The 27,889-nt window shown below is 46.2% G+C and overlaps 1 protein-coding gene and 1 pseudogene across 3 annotated transcripts in view; one reads left to right on the forward strand and one right to left on the reverse strand.

Annotated features, from left to right (window-relative positions):
* The first annotated feature begins 5,957 nt into the window (after window positions 1-5,957).
* Window positions 5,958-27,889, forward strand: part of DDI2 (DNA damage inducible 1 homolog 2) — a 44,756-nt gene continuing 22,824 nt past the window's right edge. For 2 of the 3 annotated variants that reach the window (XM_032594198.1, XM_030327464.1), the window contains exons 1-5: window positions 5,959-6,142; window positions 13,652-13,781; window positions 16,892-17,128; window positions 18,948-19,074; window positions 23,432-23,559. In XM_032594198.1, the coding sequence (XP_032450089.1) occupies window positions 6,005-6,142; window positions 13,652-13,781; window positions 16,892-17,128; window positions 18,948-19,074; window positions 23,432-23,559 (760 nt within the window). In that variant the 5' untranslated portion in view covers window positions 5,959-6,004. Of the gene's footprint in view, window positions 6,143-13,651; window positions 13,782-16,891; window positions 17,129-18,947; window positions 19,075-23,431; window positions 23,560-27,889 lie in introns of all 3 variants that reach the window. The other variant, XM_030327466.1, reaches the window with a different exon arrangement.
* LOC115521302 lies at window positions 22,965-23,328 on the reverse strand (annotated as a pseudogene).

The raw sequence follows: 27,889 nt of genomic DNA on the forward strand, positions 1-27,889 counted from the left end.
ATGGACAGAAGAGGGGCGTCTGGATGGCTCAGTTGGTTAAGCGTCTGGTTCTTGACTTCGGCTCAGGTCGTGATCTCATGGTTCATGGTTCAAGCCCCGCATTGGGCTCTGTGCTGGCAGTGTGGAGCCTGCTTGGGATTCTCTCTTTGCCCCTTCCTTGCTTGTGTGCTCTGTCTCTCTCTCTAAATAAATAAGTAAACTTAAAAAAAAAATACTTTAAAAAAAATGGACAGAAGACATGAACAGACATTTCTCCAAAGAAAACATGCAGATGGCCAACAAGACACATGAAAAGATGCTCAACATCACTCATTATTGGGGAAATGCAAATCAAAACTACAATGAGATATCACCTCACACTTGTTAGAATGGCTAAAATAAAAAAACACAATGGGAATGCAAGCTGGTGCAGCCACTCTGGAAAACAGTATGGAGGTTCCTCAAAAAACTAAAAATAGAACTACCCTACGACCCAGCAATTGCACTACTAGGCATTTATCCACGGGATACAGGTGTGCTGTTTCAAAGGGACACATGCACCCCCGTGTTTATAGCAGCACTATCGACAATAGCCAAAGTATGGAAAGAGCCCAAATGTCCATCGATGGATGAATGGTTAAAGAAGATATGGTATATATATACAATGGAGTATTACTTGGCAGTCAAAAAGAATGAAATCTTGCCATTTGCAACTATGTGGATGGAACTGGCGGGTATTATGCTAAGTGAAATTAGTCAGAGAAAGACAAATATCCTATGACTTCACTCATATGAAGACTTTAAGAGACAAAACAGATGAACATAAGGTAAGGGAAACAAAAATAATCTAAAAACAGGGAGGGGGACAGAACATAAGAGACTCTTAAATATGGAGAAGAAACAGGGTTGCTGGAGGGGTTGTGGGAGGGGGGATGGGCTAAATGGGGAAGGGGCACTAAGGAATCTACTCCTGAACTCATTGTTGCACTATATGCTAACTAATTTGGGTGTAAATTAAAAAATAAAAACAAAAATAAATACTAACAATTAACAATTCTAATTTAAGAGTTCTAATTTCTCCACATCCTCATCACAACTTGTCATATCTGTCGTGTTGATTGTAGCCATCCTCATGGATGTGAAATGGTATCTTGTTATGGTTTTGATTTGCATTTTTCTGATAGCTAATGATGTTGAGCATCTTTTCATATTGGCTATTTGTATATCTTCTTTGGAGAAATGTCTTTTCAGATCCTTTCTTTGCACATTAAAAAAATGTTTTAGGGGTACCTGGGTGACTCAGTCGGTTGCGTGTCCGACTTCGGCTCAAGTCACAATCTTGCAGTTCATGAGTTCAAGCCCCACATTAGGCTCTGTGCTGACAGCTTGGAGACTGGAGACTGTTTTAGACTCTGTGTCTCCCTCTCTGCCCCTTCACCCCCCAAAAAATATTTTATTATTTATTATTTTTTAAAAGCAGCCTTTATTTATTTTTTTTCAATTTTTTTTTAATGTTTATTTATTTTTGAGACAGAGAGACAGAGCATGAGCAGGGGAGGGTCAGAGAGAGAGGGAGACACAGAATCCGAAACAGGCTCCGGGCTCTGAGCTCTCAGCACAGAGCCCGACGCGGGGCTCAAACTCACGGACCGTGAGATTGTGACCTGAGCTGAAGTCGGACGCTCAACCGACTGAGCCACCCAGGCGCCCCCCCCCCCCAAAAAAAATATTTAAAAAAATTTTTTAAAACTTGTTTGCCTTTTTATTACTGAGCTGTAAGAGTTCTTTACATATTTTATTTTATTTTTTTTTTTTTATTTTTTTTTTTAAATTTTTTTTTTCAACGCTTTTTATTTATTTTTGGGACAGAGAGAGACAGAGCATGAACGGGGGAGGGGCAGAGAGAGAGGGAGACACAGAATCAGAAACAGGCTCCAGGCTCCGAGCCATCAGCCCAGAGCCTGACGCGGGGCTCGAACTCCCGGACCGCGAGATCGTGACCTGGCTGAAGTCGGACGCCTAACCGACAGCGCCACCCAGGCGCCCCAAGAGTTCTTTACATATTTTAGATGTAAGTCCTTTATGAAATATATGATTTGCAAATATTATCTCCTGTGATGGTCTTTTCACTTTCTCAGTAGTGTCCTCTGAAACACAAAAGTTTCTAATTTTGATAAGGTCCAATTAATCTGTTTTTTCTTTCCTGGCACCTTTTGGTGTCCTATCTAAGAAGGCTTTGCCTAATCCAAGGTTACAAAGATTCACTGTTGTACTTTCTTCTAAGAGTTTCATAGTTTTAGCTCCTTCATGGAAGTCTGAGATCCATTTTGAGTTAGTTTCGTATGTAGGGGGAGGTAGGGGTCCACCTTCATTTTTTCACATGTGGAGGTCTAGTTGTCCCATTTGTTGAAGAGGCTATTCGTTTTCCCATTCTATTATCTTGGCACTCTTGTTGAAAATTAATTGACCATAAATGTGAGGGTTTATTTCTGGACAGCATGAACTCTTTTTTTTTTTAATTTATTTTTTTATGTTTATTTCTTTTTAAGAGGGAGAAAGACAGAGTGTGAGCAGGGGAGGGGCAGAGAGAGAGAGAGACACAGAATCCAAAGCAGGCTCCAGGCTCTGAGCTGTCAGCACAGAGCCTGACGGGGGGCTGGAACTCACAGAATGTGAGATCATGACATGAGCCGAAGGCGGGTGCTTAACCGACTGAGCCACCCAGGCGCCCCTCACACCATATTTCCATCCTTAAGTTGCTCCCTATGACATCACCCTGTTTATTTCTCCTATAAAGTCTGTGCTTTTTGTGTTTATTTATTCATGTGTGTTATTGTCTGTCACCTCCACTAGAATGTGCTGTCCATGAGGCAGGAACCTTATCCATCCAGTTAGACTTTGAATCCCTCTGTCTTAAATGATACTTTTGCACACAGTAGGTGCTCAAAACATGTTCAATGAGTGTATGGGTAACTTAAGCTATCTTCTAACAATTAATGAGCAGAATCTGCAAGTTGGGGAGTTTCAGAACTGTTTAGTGGTGTGTGTACCCTGGATTTGCAGATGTTGGCTTGCATTGGGACTATTTACTTATTTATTTATTTTACGTTAGGACTTTTTATTTTTTATTTTTTTATGAGAGAGCGCAAGCAGGGAAGGGGCGGGGGGTGGGGTGGGGGGACAGAGGATCCGAAGCAGGCTCTGTGCTGACAGGCTGACAGCACAGAGCCTGACGCAGGGCTCGAACTCACGAACTGCAAGATCACGAACTGAGCCAAAGTTGGACGCTCAACTGGCTTAGCCACCCAGGTGCCCCTTACGTTAGGACTTTTTAGACTGCAAGTTTGGGACACCAAAATTCAAAATGGTTCAAGAAAAAAAAAAAAATGTATCTATTCAAATGCCCATCAGCCACAAAATGGATGAATTGTGGTATATTCACACAACAAAACATTATACAGCAATGGGGATATACAAGCTATAATTACATGCAGTGATATGAACAAGACACTTGCTGTTGAGTGAAAGAAGGCAGACACAAGACTCCTGAGTCTGTGCTGTTAGAAGTCAGGAAAGTGGTCACACTTGCAGTGGGGGGCAGGGTTAGTGATTGGAAGTGATGAAGTTTTGGGGTGATGGGGGGCTCGTGGGGGTCTGGAGCCGATGGCCAAGAAACAATTCTTGAAGACGTCTTCGGTGCAAAAAGGTGATTTTATTAAAGCATAGAGACAGGACCCATGGGCAGGAAGTGCTGCCCCGGGGACCATGAGAAACTTGTTATATACTTGGGAGTTGGGAGAGGTAAAGTCAAGGGGAAGTTTTCAAAGAGATTTTCATATGCTAAAGAAGAGTCACAGGATACTGGAGGCCGAGTTATTGTCAAGCTAAGGTTGTTTAACCCTCCAGCAAAGCATTAACATTAAAACAGTAGGGAGCTCAAGTATTTGTTAATGGGCTGCAGGTTATAGGGAAATTTCATTTTTATCTGCCATTTCCTTCTTGCCTTTGTTTCCCACATCACCCCACACTGAGCTCTGCACTGGGTGTGAGGCCTGCTTGAGATTCTCTCTCTCCCTCTCTCTCTACCCAAATCTTGCCCTCTCTCTAAAAAAAGATAAAATAACATAAAAATACATGGAAGGACATACACCCCATCTCCTCATAGAAGGAATGTTATGGACACATCGTAGGAAGAACGTATAAGGTGTATACGTATAAGATGTTGCCTTGGCCATCTTTGGAAAATAAACTCTGTCACCCCTGGGCACCTGAGCACCACTAGAAAAATCACGTAACAGAAAAATTCATCAATTCATGATTCCAACGTCAGCTGCATCCTCGACACCACCTGGCAATTCTGCGTGACTTCTCTGTTCAACTTGCTTCAATTTGCAACGGTTATTTCAAATCTTCCCTGCCGTAGCAGGCACTATATGCAGGTTTCACCCAACACCCGTTGCCAAAACCTTTTTCTCCTGCCCATGTCCTTTAAAGAGGTGAGGAAAGCTAAACACTCACTTTCCTAGCCTTGCGGGCGTCTGCGTGGCACAGTTCTGGCCAGCAAGATGTAATCAGAAACCCGCCGCAGGACTTCTGGGCAAGCTCTTGCCTCGAACAAGAAAATGAGGCATGGCGTGGAGGCAGCCAGCCATGTTGTGACTCTCAGGGAAAGGCCAAAAGATTTACAGAAATACAGGCCCCGGGATCACTGAGTCACTGAACAGATGCGGCTGTCTACCTCCAGGCTTCCTATCCTGGGAGAAAAATAGACCTTTCTTTGCTTAAGTCGCTGACAGCCAGGTTTTGTGTAGCCCATACACCCACTCTTCTCAACCCCCTGCTCCTCCAGAGTCTCCAGCCGGTCATTGACTTTCTCGCCAGCCAACCTACCTACTTACCTGCCTCCGCAGCCATCCTGCTTCCTCCTTCCCTCCTGTTATAATAGAAGAGGGGTCCCTACTCCATGGATAGGGAAGAAGTGGGTGGTAAGCAGGGAGGTGCCGCTCATGCACCCGTTTTGGTTTTCTGACGAAGCCTTATGTTCTGGGCCTCTATCCACTCGTCAGCTAGGTGGCCCGAAACAGGCCATGACAGGAGAAAATACTTCGTGGGGTGGAGTCTAAGCCGTGCCCGATATTGTCAGGTGTAGGAAGGAGACAGTCCGAGTAGAGGGAACACTTTACAAGGCAGAGGAATGGAGCCTTGGAGGAACTGAAAATCCCAACGTGGCTGGGAGGGCAGAGCGCAGGAAGGGGTCAGGGGTCAGGGGTCAGAGTAAGCCCGGTTCTATAGACTAGGCAGGGTTATGATTTTGGTTTTAACCCTCAATCATTAGCACAAGAAGTGGGTTAAGCTCTCTGAGCCTCAATTTCTGCTTCGTAGAACACATTTTAGAACCCTCTGCCTAGTTGCCAGTCGCCTATACCAAGCTGAGAGTTCTTAAGGGCCAAGAAAGACCTATCTTTTTACGCATTTTTTGTATCCACCTGGAGGGCGCTTCATAAATGCCTGCCGGATGAATGAGATTGTGGAGTCCGCCACAGACTTCAGCTACTAACTCCCTCAGTTGGTACATTTTTGATTCTCCTCGCTCCTTTCCTTCTCTCTCCTTTTCTCGCCCTGCCTCCTCCCTCTCTCTTCCCCAGCCCCTCCAATCCTCTCCCAGCTGCCCGCCTCCCTCTTCCCGGCCCGCCCCTTCGCCGCGTCGCGACGGCAGAGAGGGCCAGGCGGGCTTTACGGCAGCCGCGTTGCGGCGGGGCGGGGCGCCGGGCGGCTGGCGCGCTTGGCGGCAGCGGTGGGAGGCAGGCCGGCAGGCAGGCAGACGGAGTCGCAGGCGGGTGGCGGCGGCCGTGCTTGGTAGTGAGGGCGGGAGGGAGTGAGTCACTGAGCGTGTGTGAGGGAGGGAAGGAGCAAGCGGGCGAGCGAGCAGCCCGCGCCGTCCGCCCGCAGCACCAGCCAGGCCCCGCCGCCGCCCCGCAGCCCAGCGCCGAGGCCGGGCCGAGCCGAGCTGGGTCGGGCCCGGGCCATGCTGCTCACCGTGTACTGTGTGCGGAGGGACCTCTCCGAGGTGACCTTTTCCCTCCAGGTCGACGCCGACTTCGAGCTGCACAACTTCCGCGCGCTGTGCGAGCTCGAGTCCGGCATCCCCGCAGCCGAGAGCCAGGTACGCCGGGCAGCGAGCGGGGTCTCTCTCCAGGGCTGACCCTCCTGCCTTGGGGTCTCACGCCCTCCCTTTGCTGCTGGTGGGGAATTGGGGGTGGGGGAGCAGGATGGCCTCTCCCAGCTCGCCCCCGCGTCCGGGAGGGAGCTGGGATCGGTAGCTGCCCCCACACACTCCGAGCGTGGGGTGGGGTGCCATGGGAGGGAGCGGAGAACCTGACCGCAGACGCACCCACTGCAGCCCGAGGGGCGCGTGGACTGTTGGGCGGCCCGCCCCACCTTCTGGCTCTTTGGCCCCTTCTCCCCTAATAATCCCGAGTTTGGGGTGTTGTGGACCTAAGAAGCAGCTCCAGGTCTGCAAGAGTTCATACATTCTACTTCCCCAACCAGAAATACCAGTTTGGATCGCTGTGGTAGGTTGGTGTTCATCTGGTTTTCTGGACAGAGCTCCTGCTTAAGCAGCGGTAATTTACCTTTAAATGTAGAGATCTGCACTCCTAGTGAAGGAAAAAGTTTGAGACTTGCATTACCTTGTTTTGAGGCATTTGGAAATGCCCTGTACCTTTTTCCCTACCGCATGGCATTTCTGATTAAATTCTCTAAAAAAAAAAAAAAAAAAAAAAAAAAGGTAGTTATTCGTTCATTTCAAGCTGTTTGTTTCTCTGGTTTCTTCGCTGGTAGTAGGCCAGAATCCTTCTTTATTTCAGGCCACAATTGAGTGTTTGGGTGGGTTCAAAGTTCAGAGCTTTATGAGGATATTTTCGTAAAAAATTGCCTGGTATCTTCTCAGTGTGATTTGCTTGCTTGTTTCATTTCCCTACCGTGCTGGAAGGAAATTCAGCTGCTCTTACATTTATTTGAAACGAGCAACATAATTTATTCTCAGAATGCCCTGAGCTGCCACCAAACAGAATCGGTGACGATAACTCTGGCCTTTACAGGAAAACATTTAAATCTCGACTTGATAAGTGGACCGTGGAGGACATGGTCTAAACGTTGAGAAAATTATAGAAGTCCTCCAGGGCCCCAGAATGTAAATCCTGATTTTCTACTGCAGTTATGAAATACTTCCAAAAACTATTGCCCAACTGCAGCGTGTTCTGCCCTTTATTGTGATAAACAGATGCGTCAATATTTTGTTCAGAAGTGAGTATGATTCCTTTACACGATGTGAACTTTAGAACCTTGGCATAAAGCTGAATATCAAGAAGGAATAGGTTTCAGGATGCAAAGTGTCACATACGCAGACTGAAGCTGCAGAAGCTACAAAGAAATCGGTAAAAGGAATTTTTTGCAAATGTTTTCTAAAAACTGAAGAGCCAGTTCCTGCCCATGAATCCCTCACGTGAAAAACTAGGGAAGGACAGTTTAAGTAGGGAAGTAAACACAATTCTGAAATTTTTGAAGGTGGCATTTTCAATTGCTCTCTACCCTCCGGTTCTGTTACCCTGGTTATAATCACCAGCTGGCGGGGGGAATAAAAAATGGAAAATGTAAGTTGGTCTCATCGTTACAGCCCTTTTTGAGACGGGCTGTAACAAATTTGAAGGAAGAGACCGATGGAAAAGACCGTTCGTTGTATGGTCCAGGCTGGCACAGTCCTCTGTTAGCTCAGGATGTTAGGAGTACCTCACTAATTGGACAGTTAGGCTAACTCCACAAATTCTTTCTTATTCATTAGGTCACCATTTGGGCATTTACTTCCTCCCAAGCCAAATTAGCATATGGAAGCCTGGGCTTCAACTTCTGTGAAGCCTGTATTACCCAGCTGTAAACAGCTCCCCTGTTTCAAGTTTGTTCCGTTGGCTCCATTGTAACCTAACACAGTATCTATTTTAAGATGTCTGGTGGTCGGTTGTCTTTTCAGTTGCTTGCCTTGCCCATGAGGCAGGAACAGGATCCACCCTAGACACACACTTGAGTCATTTCCGTTTGCCAGATCGTAACGGTAAACATCATTATAGTTTTACCTACAAATACATCACTTACTTGAGGCCCCCACTCCCACGGCTTCGCCGCCCAGGTTCTCCCATGTTACTCCTCTTCCCCTCCTAGTCCTCCTGCTTGCTCTGCTCATTCTTGTTTACCTTCTCTGTCCTCGTTCCTTCACCTCCATTTCTAAAGGGAGTTTCTTCTTTTTCTTTTATTCTTTCCTTTTTCTTTCTTTCTTTTTTTTTTTTTTAAGGTTCCTGGCTGTTCTTCCCTGTCACGGTGTGTCCAAACCACGGATCTCCAAACTTTTTCAGTCAGGTTTCCCTTTGCGTACAGTGTTTTGGAACATACATCTTTGCGATACATATAATAAATTACAAGCATGAACTAATGTTATATGCATTATATATATGCGCACATAGGTATAGAATAACCGTAAACATCAATGAGTGAAGTAATAACCTTATGTCCATTATAAACAACCATAGGATAGCGTTTAAGGAAGGATGAACTAAAATAAATGGAAATGAAAATTCTAATATTTTTCTGTTCCCACATCTTTAAAGAACTGTTTCGCATGCCTGCCCCACATTGGGGATCACTGGTTTAGAATTCACACTTTGACATCAGCATCAGTCGTGCATAAGTATGCGCTTGGAAAAGACGTTACTTTTTAACAGCTCTAGTCTGATTATAGTAGTTATAATGTGATGATAACAAATTTAGAATAGAAACTATCTCTACTTGTACATGTGATTAAAGCTGGGCATGTTCCATCTCTTAATACAAGTGTGGGCTTGGAAGCCGGTCATGGCTCTGTTTGATGCTTTGATGCAGAACTTGGCTGGGCAGACTTCAAAGAATTATCAGAACTTAGCTTCACTTTAAATTAATGTCTTTGTATTTTTGAAACATCATTATAATTTACCCCTGTAGGTGGCATGTGGTAAAAACGTGTGCAGAATGTGTAAGGACTCTCAAAAGGCGTGTGTAAATGCCAAGTAATAGCAGTAACTGTATGATCCTGGGAAAGCAGCTCTGTACACAGCGTGATTTGTCGTTTGTAAAACACTATTTTAAAGCAGTGGAAACTGAAATTTTCTATTGTAGCTGGTTATGACATATTTATTTTTGCAGGTCATTTTCGTGAATTTTTTTTCTGATAAGTACTGCATATTCGTTTTAGAGAATTTGTAACTTCTAGGAAAAGGTGGAGAGAAAAAGTTATTACCATATCACCCCAAAACAACTGCAGTTTACTTCTTAGTGTATCTTTTTCCCCAAGCTTTCTTCCTTTTCTGTGGTTACAATGTAACTTTTAAACATGATGCCCTGAACTGTACCAACAGTTTCAACTTTCTTTGTTCAGTCAAAGCTACATTGTCAGCATTTTTCCCTGACATTTCAAGTTCTTCAAATTTATAATTTTAATGGCCATGTAATACAGATGTACCGCAGTTTATTTAAAAATTTGCCTATTGCTGGGCATTTGAATTGGGGGAATCGGAAGCAGTTATTAGTAACATTTCCATGGATATCTGTATTTAAGGCTTCGTCCTCATTTCTGATTGTTTTCTCAGGATGTATTCTTAGCTATGGAATTGCCAGGTCTTTTGAAAGGCTTTTAGTAACTGTTGCCATATTGTTTTCCAGAAGGGTTGGAAAAGTCAAGCTGTGGCATGAGATGTATATGTAGATCACTTGGCATATAGTAGGTTTTCAATTAATGATAGATAGTATTAGGGAGTCATTCAGATGTGAGTCCAAAGATTCTGTGGCCAGTTGATAGTCCTTACTGCTACAAATGTATTGTTACGATTTCTGTTGATTGGAGACAAGAAGGCATTTGACCTCATGCTTAATGATGGAGTTGTTGGTCTTGGAGTTGTTTTAGTCTATTGTTAAATGTCGATTAAGCTTAGAATTTAGTCTCTAGGGTGCTGCCTCTGGAGTAAGTACTAGCCAGTTTCGCAGCTTGAGACTTGTAGATGTGTAAATTGTCCTGTTGTGTGTCCTCATAACTGGCAAAACCAGAATTTTTAGCTTTGTGGCCTTTGAGTTGGATATTATGGTGGAAAGCATCACCAATGCCTTACCGAAACTCTTTGTTTTGACTGGTGGAAATGTGAAACCATTGGTCTGATGATACACTCTTGTTGAGCTGGAAACTCATTCAGATTTCTTATAGGATTTTAGCTATACAATAATTGTCTTTCTTAGACTCTTAAGCCTGTTTTAACAAAAAGAAGTCCGTTCTTTGTGGCAGTTATAATTTCAGCTAAGCTTTTGTTTATTTCATTTGCGTCCTTGGACTAAAATGGAATACGCCTGCTGCTTTGTCAGAGTGAAGAATGTTTTGCTCCTCACCCACATTCTTCAGTCTAGTATTTTTAGGAAATGGGGCAAGATAGCAATGTTCCACATGCCATGTATGTGTTTGGTGGTAGTTATTACCAGGATCTTAAACTTTTATTGTTAGATCAGGCTGTCTTTATTTTAAAAAGTTTTTTTTTTAATGTTTATTTATTTTGGGGGGAGAGAGAGAGACAGAACACGAGCAGAGGAGGGGCAGAGAGAGAGAGAAACACAGAATCCGAAGCAGGCTCCAGTCTGGGCGGTCAGCACAGAGCCTGACGTGGGGGCTCGAACTTACCAACCCTGAGATCATGACCGGAGCCGAAGTTGGACACTTAACTGACTGAGCCACTCAGGCGCCCCCAGGCTGTCTTTATTTAAAAAAAAAAAAAAAAAAAAATTACAGCGTCTGCTGAGGAAAGACTATGTCCACTGAACATCGTGGAGTTTTTACGTGGAAGTCCTGAGTGAGGAGCCGCCAGTGGTCCTTCCTCATGTTCAGGACACATTGATACGCTGAGCGGTGCACAGGGTTTTGGTTCCCCTGGTGAGCATAGGCCCTCAGTGGTGACAGATGGCTTAATAGCTCTTGTTCAGGTCACCAGCTAATTGAGCTGGCCGCATTGGACTTCGGTTTGGGGAAGTTGTATGTGGTCCTTAGGGAAGATCTCCCGCTCTTGGAGTCAGGCAGGTGTTCCAATCCTAGTTCTATTCTTTTTCCTTTTTTTATTTTCTTATTTTTTTCTTTCTTTATTTTTTGGTACAAAATAGGTGGTTTTATCAAAGCACAGGGATAGGACCTGGGGGCAGAAAGAGCTGCCCTAGTTATCTTCTTAATAGCTGTGTAGTCTCAGGTCACCGCACTCTGTTTCCCTGTCCGCAACATGGGATGAATAGTGCCCACCTAGAAATGAGAGGGCGTAGGATGAGGCGGGAGACTGTGGGAACCCGTTCCGATACAAGTGCAAGCCGTGGTTGTGTCTGCTGTGTTTTCATATGGCCCTCCAGGTAGCATTGCCAGCTTGAAGACAAGTCTGCTGCCGGATAGGAGCATTTTGATGCTCTGCGTTTGATTCCCTGTTGTAGATAAATGTTCTTCTGTAAGTACAGTTAAAATGTGTCAGCTGATTGTATCTCTACATGTACTGATGGTTGAGTTTCTGAACCTGGAAAATTAAGGAGCGGGCCGTGGACCACTCAGTTCCTTTGTTGTAAGGTGGCTTCGCTGTGTTGAGGCCACCTTGTGAGAGCCGCCTGCGTGGCATTTCTGTTGTCATGCCTCCTCTTGCTTGGTGCACACCTCAGCTGGGACACTTGTCCCTTCAGATTTATGGTAGTTTTCCCAACAATTCCACGAGTTACCATACGGCTCGCGGGTTGTATTGCAAACAGTCTGTGTTGATTCTGTTGTACCTTTGCCACGCGATATGTGGTTACATGAGGGAGAATAGCAGAGTGTGAGTGGATCGATGCAGTGACAGTCCAGTGGACTGCTGGAACATGTTTTAACTTTGCAGGTTGAGGGTAAGAACCAACGATACGTTTTCTAATGCTGTATAGAACTTAGGAAGTGTAATCGGCCCTATGAGCTCTGAGTCCATTTTTTTGTGCACCCCCAGAAGTATTTGGCTTCGGAAATTCGGTTTCCTGTTGGTTCTATTTCTCATGTCAGTGTAGATTCTGAGAGCAGATATGACAGATCATTTCTCCCAGCAGAAATCTGTATTTTTCAGGTTGCGTGTCAGGCAGTCTTCCTGCAAGAGCTGTGAGGACATGTGAGGAAGCACTGTAAAATGGTAGTGTAGCAGACCGACCTGGAAGGGACAGCTGTAGCGATTATCTAGCCCCAACTGCTTGCTTGACAAACGGAAATGTGAAGCCAGGACCAGCGGAGGGACGCGGCCACTGTCAGATCAGGACAGGACTCAGGTTCCTCGGCTTGCACGTGGCCTGGTGCACAGCAAATCTTTTGAAAGAAAACCTTTCAAAGCCTGAGTTTATTCTGAATACCCCTCTGCAGTATGTAATGGTGCAGGATAGGTTTTATGTTCCTTTGTGGTTAAACTGTAGTGTGCCCTTTCTCCGTTTTTTTCCTACAGCACAGTGTTTCACCTGCTTTTATGCTCTCAGATTTTTTCAGTGTGTGATTGCACATCAAAAAATGTTCTTATTAGTAGTACGTCCCTGATCCAGTAGAAGAGAAGGAAGAATGCAGAACAGGCAGTATTTGGAAAACTTTTAGACTTGCCAGCGTGCAAGATCATTTAAAAATGGATACATTGGGATGTCATATACAGCTTGGTGTCTGTAATTGACAAGACTGTATCCCATACTGGAAAGTTGCTAAGAGAGTAAATGTTAAAAGTTCTTGTCACAAGAAAAAAAAAAAAAGACATTTGAGCTACGCAAACAAAACAAATTCCTGTCCTCAGGTAGCTTCCATTTTAGTGGAACAGAAAGACAATAAGGAAACAGATATTTAAGGAGCTCCTGGGTGGCTCAGTCGGTTAAGTGTCCAACTTTGGCTCAGGTCATGATCTCATGGCTTGTGAGTTCAAGCCCCGTGTGGGGCTGTGTGCTGACAGCTCAGAGCCTGGAGCCTGCTTCAAATTCTGTGTCTCTGTCTCCCTCCCTCCCTCCCTTCCCCTCTGTCTCTTTCTTTCTCTCTTTCTCCCTCTCCCCCCCCCACTCTGTTTCTCAAAAATAAACAGTAAAAAGAAATAGATACTTAATATGAGAGGGTTTTTAAATAGGGTGATTAGGGAAGGGCTCTGGAAAGGTTATATTTGATCAGAGACCTTAATAAAGAGTGGCTGGGAGGGCGTCTGGCTGGCTCAGTTGGTAGAGCACATAATTCTTGATCCTGAGTTCAGGCCCCATGTTAGGCATAGAGCTTACTTAAAAAAAAGAAATAGCTGGGGAAAGAACATTCTTCAGGTAGAAGAGCAAGTGAAACAGTCCCAAGGGGGAAATTGATCACATTATTTAGGGAGCAGCAATTACGGTATGAAATGAAGTCAGAGGGGGAGCCAGGGACCAAATTGTTGGGCCTAGCAGGTAACGGGAAGGATTTAGGCTTTTATTCCAGGTGTGATGGGAAACCATTGGAGGGTTTTGAGCAGGCTGGGACTGACATGTGGTGAAAAGGGACACTGTACGTAGTCTTCCTGCTTTGTTCCATGTCATTTCTCAGTGCTTCATATGGTGAACTCTTTTCTGGTTGTAGATCGTCTATGCTGAAAGACCCCTCACAGACAACCACAGATCGCTGGCTTCCTACGGCTTGAAAGATGGGGATGTCGTGATTTTACGACAGAAGGAGAATGCAGACCCTCGACCTCCAGTGCAGTTCCCAAGTAAGACATCCCTGACACAGGCATCAGGAGACAGCATAATGCAGTGGCTCAGAGCTGTGGACTGGCTTCGGGTTCAGACTCCGGGGTACAGAGTCTGCCCCTTGGTTGCTCTGTATCCTTGGCCGGGTTGACTTCCCTGTGGCCGTTTTCTTAGCTGTGAGAATAGCGCAGCCTTCAGCATGCCCTCGATAAATGTTCGCTTGTGTTGTGATCGATGAGAACCGTGTCCTGGGGAAGGACTTAAGAGGCCATCTGTGCCCGTGATTCCTGACTGACTTTTGCTGCTTCGTGTCTGGCCCTCAGCTAGCAGGCCTGTGTGGGACGTTTTACAGTCAGCCAGGCACTTCACGGTTGTAGGGGAGGAGATTCCTCTTTATAATTTGTTATCATTATTAGACAAGGCTCCGGTTTTAAGTAATGTCTTCAGTGTTACATAGCTAATAAGTGAAGGCATGGGAACTAAAACGTGGTACTTTTCCCATTGTACTGAGCTTTATGAACATTAGGCAGCCGGACCACCAGATTCTGCTCCTTGCCCACCAGCCGTGTTAATCATGTGAAAGGAAACTTACCTGTCTCGGTGTTCTATCAGGAATAGGGGTTTATAGTCTGGAATCTGTGCTTTGGGATTTAGAACGTTTCTGTGTCCCTGAAATAAATACTCACAGGTGCGTGGCTGAGAGCATGTGTGCATTTGATAGGGAGAGGGTTAGTAGCTTTCTTTGGATACTCAGAGGGGTTCACGATCTACAAAAAGTGGCCAGGGTTCTGATGTGGAACCCTTGAATGAAATGTAATCGTGTTTTCCATTCCCTGCTGTCTTCAGGTAGATTTCTTAAATACTGTTTAGTCTCTAGGTCAGTGGGTTTAAAGTTTGTGGTTCCAGCTGATGAGTGTCTGGGTGATGATGACACATGCCAGCTTAGAACACAGTGCATCCATTCAGCCCGAAACTGGGGCTGTAAGAGACCATCAAGCACTGTTCCTCCCAGATCGGGATTACATCAGTCCCTTGGGTCTACTGTTAAACTTTAGAAAGAGTTGTGACTTGAACATGTCAGTCAAAAAAAAAACAAAACAAATCTTCCTTTGGTTAATTTGGTGAAATTGTTAGTTCTGGAGAATTGCTGGTTGTTTTTTTTTTTTTTTTTTTTTTTTTTTCTGTACTGTCGCATGTGGACAAGAGAGCCAGTCTGGGGGGGAAGGGAGCAGATCTAGTCGTTCAGGTAAACAAGTTTTTCAGAATTACTCTGAAGCGAATGGACTCTCAAGATAAGTGTTACCATGGTTAAAGATAAAAATTTCTTACCCTGCAGAGAAGGTCCACCCATATATGTGTTGCTGGTTGGTATGGATTAACTCCCTCATGCGCATGTGTGTGTACACACACACACACACACACACAAGCTGCCAGCTGAGGTCTGTTGGAAGGAAGTGGCTAGTTGAACCCATGCTAAAGAGGCAGAATGATACTTGAGTTTAAGGATTCCCTTCTTCTAGGGGCGCCTGGGTGGCTCAGTCGGTTAAGCAACCGACTTCGGCTCAGGTCATGATCTCACAGGTCATGGGTTCGAGCCCCGCATCGGGCTCTGTGCTGACAGCTCAGAGCCTGGCACCTGCTTCGGATTCTGTGTCTCCCTCTCTCTCTCTGCCCCTCTCCCGCTTGTGCGCTCGCTCGCTCTCTCTCTCTCTCTCTCTCTCTCTCTCTCTCAAAAGTAAATAAGCATTAAGGAAAAAAAAAAAAAAAGGATTCCCTTCTAGTTGCTTTCCCAACAGCTTCAGGATAGCCTCAACTTGAAACAGGAGTGACCATCAGTCACATTTTTGGGATTGAGGAGATACACATTTGCTCAGTTCTAGCCCCTAATTCTGTCTCTGCTCTACCTTTTTTTAAAGGTAAAACTCCTTTTCTAAGTAACCGTTTTGTTGAGATATCATTCGTATACCATACAATTCACTCATGTAACGGGTGCAGTTCATTTTTAGTCTATTCCCAGTTGTGCAGCCATCACTACAATCAATCGTAGCACATTTTTATCACTTTATAAAGAAACTGGACCTATTAGCAGTCATTCCCCATCTGCCTCCAAGCCTTCTGGCCCTAGGCAACCGTCAGTCTACTTTCTGTGTCTGTATTTTCCTATTCTGGACATTTCATAGAAATGGAATCATATAATACGTGGGTCCTTTGTGTAAGGCTCCCTTTTATTTTCCTTTCATTTTAATAAGGTCAGCTCAGCCTGGATTATAGAACCCAGGAGTTGTAGCCTCTAAATCTGTTCTCTCTTTTGGTGACCTCAGCACCGAGAACCTGAGCAAGTTCCTTTTCTTCTGTTTGTCTCTCCTGTAAAATGATTACACCTGCTAGCTCCCTGGGGGTGTGAGAGGAGTTAGCCGTGGTGCGCAGATGAAAGTGTAAGTTCCAAGAACGAGTATGTTTAGCAGAGACTTGTAGAATTTTACATCTAAAATTTATGCAGTTCACTTGGTTTGTATAGTATTCTTTACCCCAGGTGTCCGGGCCCTTTGAGAAACGTCAAAACAAACTAGGATTTTTCTCAAGAATCACATCCAGATTTATGTGGTTATGTTTATTAAGACTAGCTTTAATTTTTAAAAAATACAAGTAAGTAGGGGCTCCTGGGTGGCTCAGTCAGTTAAGCGTTCGACTTTAGCTCAGGTCATGATCTCGCAGTTCGTGGGTTCGAGCCCTGCGTTGGGCTCGGCTGACGGCCCGGAGCCTGGAGCCTGCTTCGGATTCTGTGTCTCCCTCTCTGCCCCTCCTCTGCTCACGCTCTGTCTCTATCTCTCAAAAATAAATACACGTTAAAAAAAATACAAGTAAGTAAAAACTTGTTATGTCTTCTGGGATATTGTAGAAGCCAAAGATCTAAGGTCATTACCATTGACTGCACTCCTTTTCTGTTCTTGATTGTGGGTTCACTCAGACTGCAGTCTTTATATTCAGTCAGCGTGAGAGAGCGCGGAGGAAAGGTCAGATGTCTGCAATTACCATTTACCGTATACCGTTCACCGGCAAATGTTCCGCTGTGCCCTTCAAATGCTTGTGTGTCACTGGAAGTAAACTCTGAACCGATTTTCCCCAACAGACTTGCCCCGCATAGACTTCCGTAGTATAGCCGTGCCTGGCACGTCAGGCTCCCGGCAGCGCCGGCCACCAGGAGCACAGCAGTCCCACTCATCTCCCGGAGACATAGCTTCATCTCCTCAGGGCTTGGACAATCCAGCCTTGCTCCGAGACATGTTGCTGGCCAACCCCCATGAGCTGTCCTTGCTGAAGGAGCGCAATCCACCCCTGGCGGACGCTCTGCTCAGTGGAGACCTTGGTAAGCTTATCGACGTGGAAGACTGGCGAGCGGACCTGAGGGGAAGTAGTGGTGTCGCGGCAAATTTGGAGAAACTCCAGCAACGGGGGTGTTCAGCCCGCCAGGTCACATGATCTCTCGAGCACCCCAGTTGCTCTCCGAGAGGTAAAGTGATGCTGATGCCAAAGGCGGAGTTGAGTGGCGGTCGTGATCCGATTTTGCAGCAGCACAGAGTTCTGAAATCCAGCTTGACCAGCCTCCTCCACTGACGGTTTTTTGTTCCCCCAAATTATTTTCACGGCGCATAACCTAGGGACTGGTATTCTAACCTGTTCGGTGGGAGCCTCAGTTGAAGAGAGCACCAGTAAGCCAGCTGATGCCGGGTGAAACGCTCTTAGGGACAGAAAACCTGTCCGGTGCCCTCAGCCCGTATGGCAAAACGGAGCCCTCTGACTCTCACCCACCCCAAGATTAACGATAGTCGGTTGTCGCCAATGGCTTGTTGCTGTGTTTGAGCCATTCTTGAGTTAAACAGAATGTTTGTTTTTAGTCAGCTCGATGAATAAAGTTTTTCTCTGTAAATTTCTCCAGTTTTACTCCTGGGTTTATGCAACTGTGCTGATTACATTTTAAAGCGTAACAGATGCTCAATAGCTCATTCTTCAGCTGACCCTTTTTTAAACTGAGGTAATAATTACCTAACAGAAATGCGCAGGTTTTAAGTATACAGTTCATTGAGTTTTGGCAAAGTCCTGGAGCCGCCACCCTAGTCAAGGTGATAGAATATTTTTCTCGCTCTCAAATTCCAGTATGTCCTCTGCTGGTCAGTTTCCGCCCCTTATGGGCTACTGCCGTTCTGATAACCGTGTTTTCAGTCTCCGGGTTAATGGAATCACACAGTACGTCCCTTCTCATGTCGGGCTTCTTTTGTCAGCTTAATGTGGTTTAGATTCCTTCATGTCGTGTGTATTGATAGTTCATATGACCGTTATCTTGGCGTCTTTAATTTCTTCCGCAATATATCTAATCGCCAAAGACCGTGATGATGGCACGTAGAACTTGATACATTTAAATACACCCTCATTTAAGAAACAGCGAGACTAAGGTGGTTCTTGTGACATACATTTTATAGCAAGCAGTATTTTCTCTTTGCTCATTTTCCTGCCTGTTACTCACGAGGTCCTGTAGGTGGACTGACAATAGTTTGCATGTAACGTCCCTGGTCTAAGCAGGGGGTATTCTCAAGGGAGTGGCAGGAAAAGCGGGGCTGTAGTGCCCTGTGGGTCTTGTTGTCGTCTCTCATCGAAGCGTAGCTGACACACGGTGTTGGCGGTAGAGTCACGGGGGCACAACACGGTGATTCGTCATGCCCACGCCTTGTGCTGTGCCGCTGCAGGTGTGGCTGCCCTCTGTCCCCACGCAGGGCTGCGACGGCACCACTGGCTCCGTGCCCTGTGGTCGCGCTCTGTTTTAGTTCTGCGTAATAGGTTAATGGGGGCAGCGGGGAGGAGAGGAGTGGGGTCACTCATCTGCCACACAGATGGCTGTTTCTGCTGATTTAAATTGAAAAGCTGTTACCTCTGAGTAGAAACAGTGTGACGGATAATTTCTTACCGGAATAAATGACTTTTGAAAATACTTTATTTCTTGACACTGAACTTAGGGGACGTAGTCTTGCCTCAAATAGCAAGTAAATGTAATTGCCCATTTAAAATAATTCTTAGGCATCCTTTCTGCGTCTTTTATAGTTGTATTTTGAGAAGCGATTTGATCTGGAAAAGTACTAACAGAGAATGGAAATAGCGTGGTACTCAAGATGTCCCCCTTGTTGTTTTTGTAGAGAAATTTTCTAGGGTCCTGGAGGGACAGCAGCAGGACCGAGCCCGGAGAGAGCAAGAAAGGATTCGTCTCTTTTCTGCCGACCCTTTTGATCTTGAAGCTCAGGCAAAAATAGAGGAAGATATAAGGTAATGACCCTTTGCCTAAAGAGCAAGCTTTAGAGAATCCAGGTGACCTGGTATCAGTCGGGCATCTACTTTGAGGCAGCGCGTCCTTGTTTTGTATGTGAGATAGTAATTTCAGCCTTTTAGGGCACTCTCCTCTTCCGTTCTCCTCACGTGTGGATTTAGCGGTACAAAGTACGGGTACCTAACTTGGGGACTTTAATGAAGACTCCCGGACTAGCCTGCGGTGCATCATTAGAGCAAGCCCATCAACCTGGGGTCGACGACCCCAGGACTGCGCACAAGCTGCAGTTCGGTGAGACCGTTAGGCTGTCTGTACAGGCTGATTGGAATCTCAGTCCTTACACATAATACACGAGCCCTAATTAAGCCCAGGCTTGAGCGTGATTGGATTAGAGAGCCCTGTACGGATGGGCCCTTGTAGTCCTGGGTCTGTTCTCCTTCTGCAGTCCTTGAGCTGGCCTCCGTGGATAGACAGACTGCCAGACACATTTCCAGCTCCAGTTTCCCTAATGCTGTGGCTCGCACCTGGGGCTAAGGTAGCATCACATAGGAAGCTTTAAACATGCAGATGGCTTGTGCTCCGTTCCCCAGTCAGCCAGACGGATCAGCATCGTAAGAGGTGGGGCCAGAGCAGGTATAATGGTGCTAATGCCAGCCTCAGTCACATCATGAGTCACAAGAACGATGCTGGTCAGCGGTCAGTCCGTTAGAATGAAAGCACAGCTGCCCCCCACCCCCATGTCGTGTTTGTTGCGAACGGTGAAGGCTTTGGCACAGTAGTCCCTCACCTTACCCGTGGTTAATTGCAGTCCAGGAGCAGGTACCTCGGAAGGTCAGTAGTAGCCCGACAGTGTCACAAGGCCTGTGTCATCCGCCTCAGTTCATCTTATTACGTGGGCATTTTAGCATCTCCCATCATCACAAGAAGGGTGAGTACAGTACAGTAAGGTATTTTGAGAGAGACCACGTTCACATAACATTTGCCACAGAGTATTGTTCTGTTTTATTGCTGTTGCTTATCTCTTATTGGGCCTCACTGGTAAATTAAGCTTTATCATAGGTGTGTATATATATAAGAAAACATAGTATGTATAGGGTTCAGTACTGTCTGTGTTTTCAGGCATCTGCTGGGGGTCATGGAATGTATCCCTTGCAGATAAGGGGGAACCACTGCATAGCTAAGAAGAACTGTGTTCTTTGTCATAATCTTTGGTTACTTGGATGAAGCCTGACTTGGTCATTACATTATACTGTCAGCTTAGAAGTCAGATAATGGTTATTTTATCTTTTATTTCTCTGACTACGTTTGAAATCAGGGACATTTAAATTGTATGCCGGAATCAGTTGCTAGCCCTTAGCCATTCACTTGTGTTCTTGTTGATTAAGTGTCCCCATTAATTGCGTCAGTATATTAGTATATGAATATTTTGGGGGAAAAAAAAACCAAAAACATCTCACTAATTAAATCTACCCAGAGAAATAGGAAGAAATTTGTGTTCTCTGAACTTGACCACATTGCAGTTGTAAGGGAACCTGACATAATTCTCAAGAATAGATGTGTTCAGGGGCTCACTCAGTTGAATGTCCGACTCTTGATTTCAGCTCAGGTCATGATCCCAGGGTCATGGGATTGAGCTCTGTGTCAGTCTCCGTGCTGAGCACAGAGCCTGCTTGGGACAGTCTCTCTTTCTCTGTCTCTGTCTCTGTCTCTCTCTCTCTCTCTCTTCTCTCCTTCTCCCACCCTCCCTCTCTCCCTGCCCCTACTTTGCCCTCCCCCCTGGGGCCACACTTTCTCTGTCTGTCTCTTTCTCAAGTGAAGGATTATGGACCAGAAATGTCTCAAGTAAGAGCTGTAAAGTCTCTCCCATAGAGTGATGAGAGAGAAGTGAGAATCCACACGTGGTGCGTGTGGTCTTGCGTGCTCGCTCTCTCTCTAAAAAAAAAAAAAAAAATAGATGTGTTCCATCCAGGAGCAGGAGTGGTGGGTGGGAGGGAGGGTATCGTAGCCGAACCCTGACCCTGCACTGTTGGCAGAGTAGCCATGAGATGAGGCATATTTGTGTAGCTCGAGGGGGGCCCGGGGAGGTTAAGGAAATGGGAAAACGCGTACAGTCTTTTCAAGAAGACCTTGTGCCTCTGAAGAGACTCTACATACGTACGGAGCCCAGAATAGCCAAAGCGACTGGTATTATCTCAGAAGATGTTTTGCTGAAATTTATCTTGGTTGGAGTCAACGCAAGGTCAGGAATATACAACTAATTTTAGTTCATCTCTAAATTTAATAATGTGACAAAAGAGAAAAGCTGTGTAGTTCTGTCAAGTGCCTTTTGAAGTTTTATTTGGTATGTTGCACCAGCGATTCCTCAGCATATGTATACATTGGAGTATAATAGCTTGCATGTTTCCCCAACTAAATTAAACGAGGGTGCCTTGGACTTTCTGAGAAGTCTCATGCATTTTACAGAATGACTGCTAAAACCAGCAGTTCATTTGAGGTGGAGTATTACCGCGAAAAGGACAGGCACTGCAGTTTACAACAGGGCTCCGCAAACTTCGTCCACAGACAGCCGGACCGTGAAGATCGTAGGGTTTGCAGGCCGTGCTGTCTCTGCCACCAGCACTCCCGTCCGCCAGCGCGGTATCAGAGCGACCATAGACGACCCCACAGGATGGAACTGAGTGGTGTGGCTGCGCTCCCGTAGAAGTTTGCAGGTGGCGGCCTGTGATGTGCTAGCCCCTCGTCTGCGGTTATAATTTCTCCCCAGTCTTGGGCCCTGTTCTGTTAGTATCTCAGTCTTTGGGTACGTTGCCCAGCGCCTGCCCTCGTTTCCATTAATGTTGGTAGTGTTTGGTGATGTTTTTAAAAGGAGGTTGGGAACGGAGACAGGAGATGTAGAAGTAAGCTGGAACTCCCTTTTACATCCCTTTCTCGTTTAAGAATTAGAATCTGTCTAATGTTTGAAGAAATGGTTTGCTGGACCAAGTGAACTGTGGTGTGTGTGTGTGTGTGTGTGTGTGTGTGTGTGTGTGTGTGTGGTTTTCCAAATGATAGCCAGGTAGCTAAAGAGGTGTGTGCGTTTTCCCAGCATCTGCTCTTTTGGTAACATTGTGTCGTAGATGCCTTATCCCTCTTAGCAGTCCTGGAGTAGGAGTCCGCCCCCTCGTTTACAGGTAGAAAACCCAGTCTTGGAGGTGAAGCAGCGGGTGCAGCAGGGCAGTTGAAACCTCTGTGTTTTGGAACACCTGGGTGGCTCAGTTAAGCGTCTGACTTCGGCTCAGGCCATGATCTCACAGTTCGTGGGTTCAAGCCCCGCGTCAGGCTCTGTGCTGACAGCTCAGAGCCTGGAGCCTGCTTCAGATTCTGTCTCCCTCTCTGCCCCTCCTCTGCTTGCACTCCGTCTCTTTCCCTCTCAAAAATAAATAAACATTAAAAAAAAAAAAAAAAGAAACCTCTGTGTTTTACCTTTGCCAACCGTCTTTAACACACTGGACATAGGACGCATACCCAGACACCCAGTAAATCCCCGTGAAAACGGAAGCATTCACGAGATTCTGACATTCTACAGAATTAAAAGATTTTGACTCTTACTCTCTCGAGATTCAGTTTCCCGTATCTGAGCTTGTAAAGGGTGCAGAACTGTTTGACGTGAAAGTAATTTGTGTGCCTTTAGATTTTCTGCCAGCTGTATCTCACTACCTCACCTGCTGCAGGGGAGAGTGCCAATGTCCACTTCCAGGGCTCAGCTGCTATAATAGGGGCAAAAGATATGGACACATCTGGTGTGTGGTTTCTTTTTTTCAGTCAGTGAAAGGGAGACTTTATTGAGGCACACAGGCTCTGGGGTTCGGGCAGGGGGCCGTCCCGCAGGCAAAGAGCCGCTGGAAGGGCCTTACCTGACCTTCCTCTTGGGGCGCAGGTCATTGCTGTGACCACACTCCTTGTGGCAGTTGACAGTGCAGGGGTGCAGGCGAGCAGAGCTCTCACGGCAGGTATCTTGTTGCAGTTGTATTTCTGGGCCGGCTGGCGGAGGGAAGGCTGGAGGGTGCCACCCCCCGGCCAAGCACCGAGCACCGGGCGGACTCTTCCTGGGTATTGTAGCCATCCTCCAGCTGTTTGCCCACGGAAATCAGAAGCCGCTGCTCAGGCGAGATGCCCTCCTGGTCTCGGATTGTAGCCTAGACATTCTCACTGGTGTCCCTGGGCTCAACCTCAAGGGTGGTGGTCTCGCTCATCAGGGTCTTCACAAAGATCTGTGTCTCTGCGTCTGCCACTCTTGTGGAAGAGAAAGCCCTGTCTGTGTTTAATACTGTGACTTCTGAAACAGATGATGATTTCGCTCTACTTGGTTTGTTGCAGGCAACAGAACATCGAGGAAAACATGACAATAGCTATGGAAGAGGCTCCTGAAAGTTTTGGCCAAGTAGTGATGCTTTATATTAACTGCAAAGTGAATGGACATCCTGTGAAAGCCTTTGTTGACTCAGGTGACGTCTCTATCTTTGTCCATCTGTCCGACATTCTGACCTGACACAGGGAGAAGGGGAGACTCTGCTTTAACCCTGGTAAAGATGGCAATAGTCCTCCAGGCTGCCACCTGACCAGCCCGGGGGTTATGTCACTTGCCAAGCTTTGTGTGTGTCTGTTGTCACAGGTTTATTTTTGTAATCTTTTTTTTTTTTTTTTTTTTTTTTTTAAGTAAGTAAACTATGCCCCAAAACGTGGCACTTGAACTCACAACCCTGAGATCAAGGGTCACTCGCTTTACTGATTGAGCCAGCCAGGCACCCGTAATCGTTTCTTTTTTTTTTTTTTTTTTTTTTTTTCAACGTTTATTTATTTTTGGGACAGAGAGAGACAGAGCATGAACGGGGGAGGGGCAGAGAGAGAGGGAGACACAGAATCGGAAACAGGCTCCAGGCTCTGAGCCATCAGCCCAGAGCCCGACGCGGGGCTCGAACTCACAGACCGCGAGATCGTGACCTGGCTGAAGTCGGACGCTTAACCGACTGCGCCACCCAGGCGCCCCCCGTAATCGTTTCTTAACTGGTTTTGTCTTTCGCAGGATCTCCTTTAACTTCCTCCCTCCCCTTATTTGGCATCTGAGTTTTTCGGATATCTCTGTGGGAAATTTGGGAGTAAATGGGTTCAGCAGAAGGAGCTGTAAGAAGCGGCTGCGTGGAGCGTAGGTCAGGCAGATATTTCAGCACGGTCTGTGCACCAGCGCTTTGCCAGGACGACGAGGAGGGGGAGCGTGTGTGTCGGGGCCCTCGGCCTTAAAGAACTTAACAGCCAGGTCAGGAGACAGGGAGTTTCCCACTTGAGGATTCAGATAATCCCTGTACCAGCTGGCACCTTTCCTCACCGTAATAGCTCTGTTTCTCAGTAAGATCGCACAGAGCTCCGTGCGGGTATGGCTGAGCGGTCTTATGTGTCTTCATTCTGTGCAGTTCCCTCAGGCTGTAAGATAGGATGAGTTCCTAGAGTAGTGGAAGCCTCTGCTCAAGTAATACTTTCCTCCGTTTGTTCATCCACAATTATTTGAGCACATGCTAGGTTTCAGTTGTCATTAAGAGTTTGTATCTTGAGGGGGCACCTGGGTGGTTCAGTCGGTTCAATGTCCAGCTCTTGACGTCAGCTCAGGGTTTGATCTCAGGGTCGTGAGTTCAAGCCAGACATTGGGCTCCACACTGGACATGATGCCTACTTAAAAAAAAAAACTATGTACCTTGAGATGCATACATTCTTGGGAGAAGCAAATTTGCCGATTATTCGGTTTAAAAATGTCTGTTGAATGCCGTAGGCAGGGTACTTGTGCTGAGTGGGAGTTAAGACTCACCAACTGTAGCCTAATGGGGCTCCTGTGAGTGAGAGAGACAAATACCCAAGAGACTCTAATATTACCACACTCAGCATTTATTGAGCCTCTGTTGTATGCCAGGCAACGTATTAGGTGCTTAATATAAATCATCTTAATTTCAGTTAGTCCTCAGGAAATCCCTGTGAGCTGTGTTTGACTATTAGCCCTATTTTGTAGGTAGGGAGGCTTAGACGTTGAGAGGTGGTGTCCCTCTTCAGCTAGACAGGGTCACGAGGAGGAGGCTGTGGGTCCAGCCCCAGATCTGTTTTTTTTTGTTGTTTTTTTTTTTAATTTTTGTTTCAACGTTTATTTATTTTTGGGACAGAGAGAGACAGAGCATGAACGGGGGAGGGGCAGAGAGCGAGGGAGGGAGACACAGAATCGGAAACAGGCTCCAGGCTCTGAGCCATCAGCCCAGAGCCCGACGCGGGGCTCGAACTCCCGGACCGCGAGATCGTGACCTGGCTGAAGTCGGACGCTTAACCGACTGCGCCACCCAGGCGCCCCCAGCCCCAGATCTGTTTGATGGCAGATTCCACAACAGCAAAAATCCGACGCGTGTTGGGTACACATCGAGACCACATTCGCACCACGACTGGGGTGCTCAGGCATGGCTTTGAACTGAGCTGTCTCCATGAGCAAGAGGATGGGGCTTCAAGCCGAGGCTTGAGAGAAGGCAGGGGAGTGGTGAAAGGGACCCTTCTCGTGTTGGGCTTGCTTACTTTACATCAGTAAACAGCTTCTGTGGGGTAGAGTGAGGAGAGGGGAAGAAAAGAGGAAAGTTGCCTTCTCCAGTTTTCTCTTCCTTCACTTTTGCTGGGCCTTCTTGAATCTAACTTTCCTCTAGTGCCAAGAGCTTTCAGTGTCCATAAAGTGTAAGGTGCCTAATGAGTAATGCAAACAGGGAGTGTTGGAACTGAAGGAGAGGAAAACTCACTGGGTAAGGACAGTTTTGAGCTTGGTCTTAAAGTGTAAGTGGAAATCAGAGAAAGTGAAGGCAGGGGGCGCTCTGCAGGAGGGTCAGCACGAGTAAGAGGCAAAGGGAACAATTTCCTCCTGTCAAATTGGAGGGTTTTGAACAGTCAGAGTAGAAGTCTGATATTTGAGTCTGTTTGGGCTACTATAAAAATACTGTCAACTGGGGGGCTTATAAACAACACAGATTTATTTCTCGTAGTTCTGGAGGCTGGGAAATCCACCGTGAAGATGCAGGCAGGTCCAGCGTCTGCTGACCTGCTTCCTCATTCACAGATGTTCGCTTCTGGCTGTGCCGTCACGTGGCAGGAAGGGGGAGGGAGCTGTCCGAGGTCTCCTGTGCCGGGGCACTCAGCCCATTCCTGAGACTTTCACCTTGTGACCTAATCACCTCCCAAAGACCCCACCTCCTAATCCCATCATGTTGAGGGTCAGGTTTTAACATAGGAACTTTGCAGGGACACAGATACTCAGTCTATTGCAGCAGGAAGTAGTTTGGCCAGGATGAGGTAGGTTGTGAAGCTGTGACAGTGTAGCTGGAGGCTAATCTTATTAAAGAGTGGAAGCCATGGAGGATTTGTGAGCAGAGGAATAAGTGGTCTGAAGAAGACGATTATTTGAGGAAGACCAAAGATAGTTACAGATCTGGAGAATTCTGTACCCCTCAGGGGCAGGACTATTTCCTTGCTTTAAATTATGCATCCACAGAGTGGTTTGGAAACCAGAGAAGCAAGGGGAATGGGGTGTGAGCTAGGCCGATTGCTATAGTTAGAAGAAGGAAGGTCAGAAATAGAAATTGCATAAAACTTACTCACAGGGTTGGAGCAGAGTTTGAGAATGGGGAGAAGGCTGAGGCGCCTGGGTGGCTCAGTCGGCTGAGCGCCCGACTTTAGCTCGGGTCATGATCTCATGGCTCGTGGGTTCGAGCCCCGTGTCAGGCTCTGCGCTGACAGCTCAGAGCCTGGAGCCTGCTTCCGATTCTGTGTCTCCCTCTCTCTCTGCCCGTCCCCTGCTTGTGTTCTGTCTCTCTCCCTCTCTCAAAAAGAAATAAACATTAAAAAAATAGTAATAAAAACTTTAAAAATAAAAAAAAGAGAGCGAGGGGAAGGCTAAAGGAAGAGGAGTCACGGGGGCTGTCTGGGCGGCTCAGTCAGTTGAGCATCCGACTTTAGTTCAGGTCATGAACTTGCAGTTCGTGGGTTCGAGCCCCACGTCGGGCTCTGTGCTGACCGCTCAGAGCCTGGAGCCTGCTTCGGATTCTGTGTCTCCCCCTCTCTCTGCCCCTCCCCTGCTCATGCTCGCTCTCTCTCTCTCTCTCTCAAAAACAAAATAAACATAAAAAAAAAAATTAAAAAAGAGGAGTCACAAGTGAACGGTGTTATGTTTTAAGAAAGTAATTCCCTTGGTAAAGAGAGAAATCCAAAGTGAGAATTACTGGGGGAGAAAAGAGCTTTATAGCCCTGTTGGCTTTGAGATGGAAATGTTGAGCACACGGGCATGTAGACCAGAATCTGTGAGAGAGATTAGGGCTGTAGGTGAAAACAGAGATGTGTCTGTGTCCTGTGCGGGCCTGCTCCAGCTGTGTGGGTGAATACACGTAACCAGGAGAGAAAAGACCCTAAATGCCTTCTTCCTGAAAGGAAACAGAGTGTGATTGTTGGAGCAGAGATGGGGAGTTCAGATTTAATTTTTTTTTTTTTTTGAGAGATGGTGGGTTTTACATGGTAAATTATAAAGTCCCAACATTGGAATAAAAATAATCTGATAGGATGTTTAGAGATACATGATGAAGATTGACCTGAGTGTATAGGAGTGCTTAACTGAGCACTTAACACATTTCCATCTGTAGATGTGGTTTGACTTTCTGGAAGTCCTCTCCGGATAGTTTTGCTTTCTGTTGGTAACGTTTTAAAACATCATCTCATGAAACAAATGTAACGAGACATTCAAACAAAATATTCTTTCCGTCACTATCAGGTTTC

Source organism: Lynx canadensis, chromosome C1 (assembly GCF_007474595.2).
Source record: "Lynx canadensis isolate LIC74 chromosome C1, mLynCan4.pri.v2, whole genome shotgun sequence".
In the NCBI taxonomy this organism is placed as follows: Eukaryota; Metazoa; Chordata; class Mammalia; order Carnivora; family Felidae; genus Lynx; species Lynx canadensis.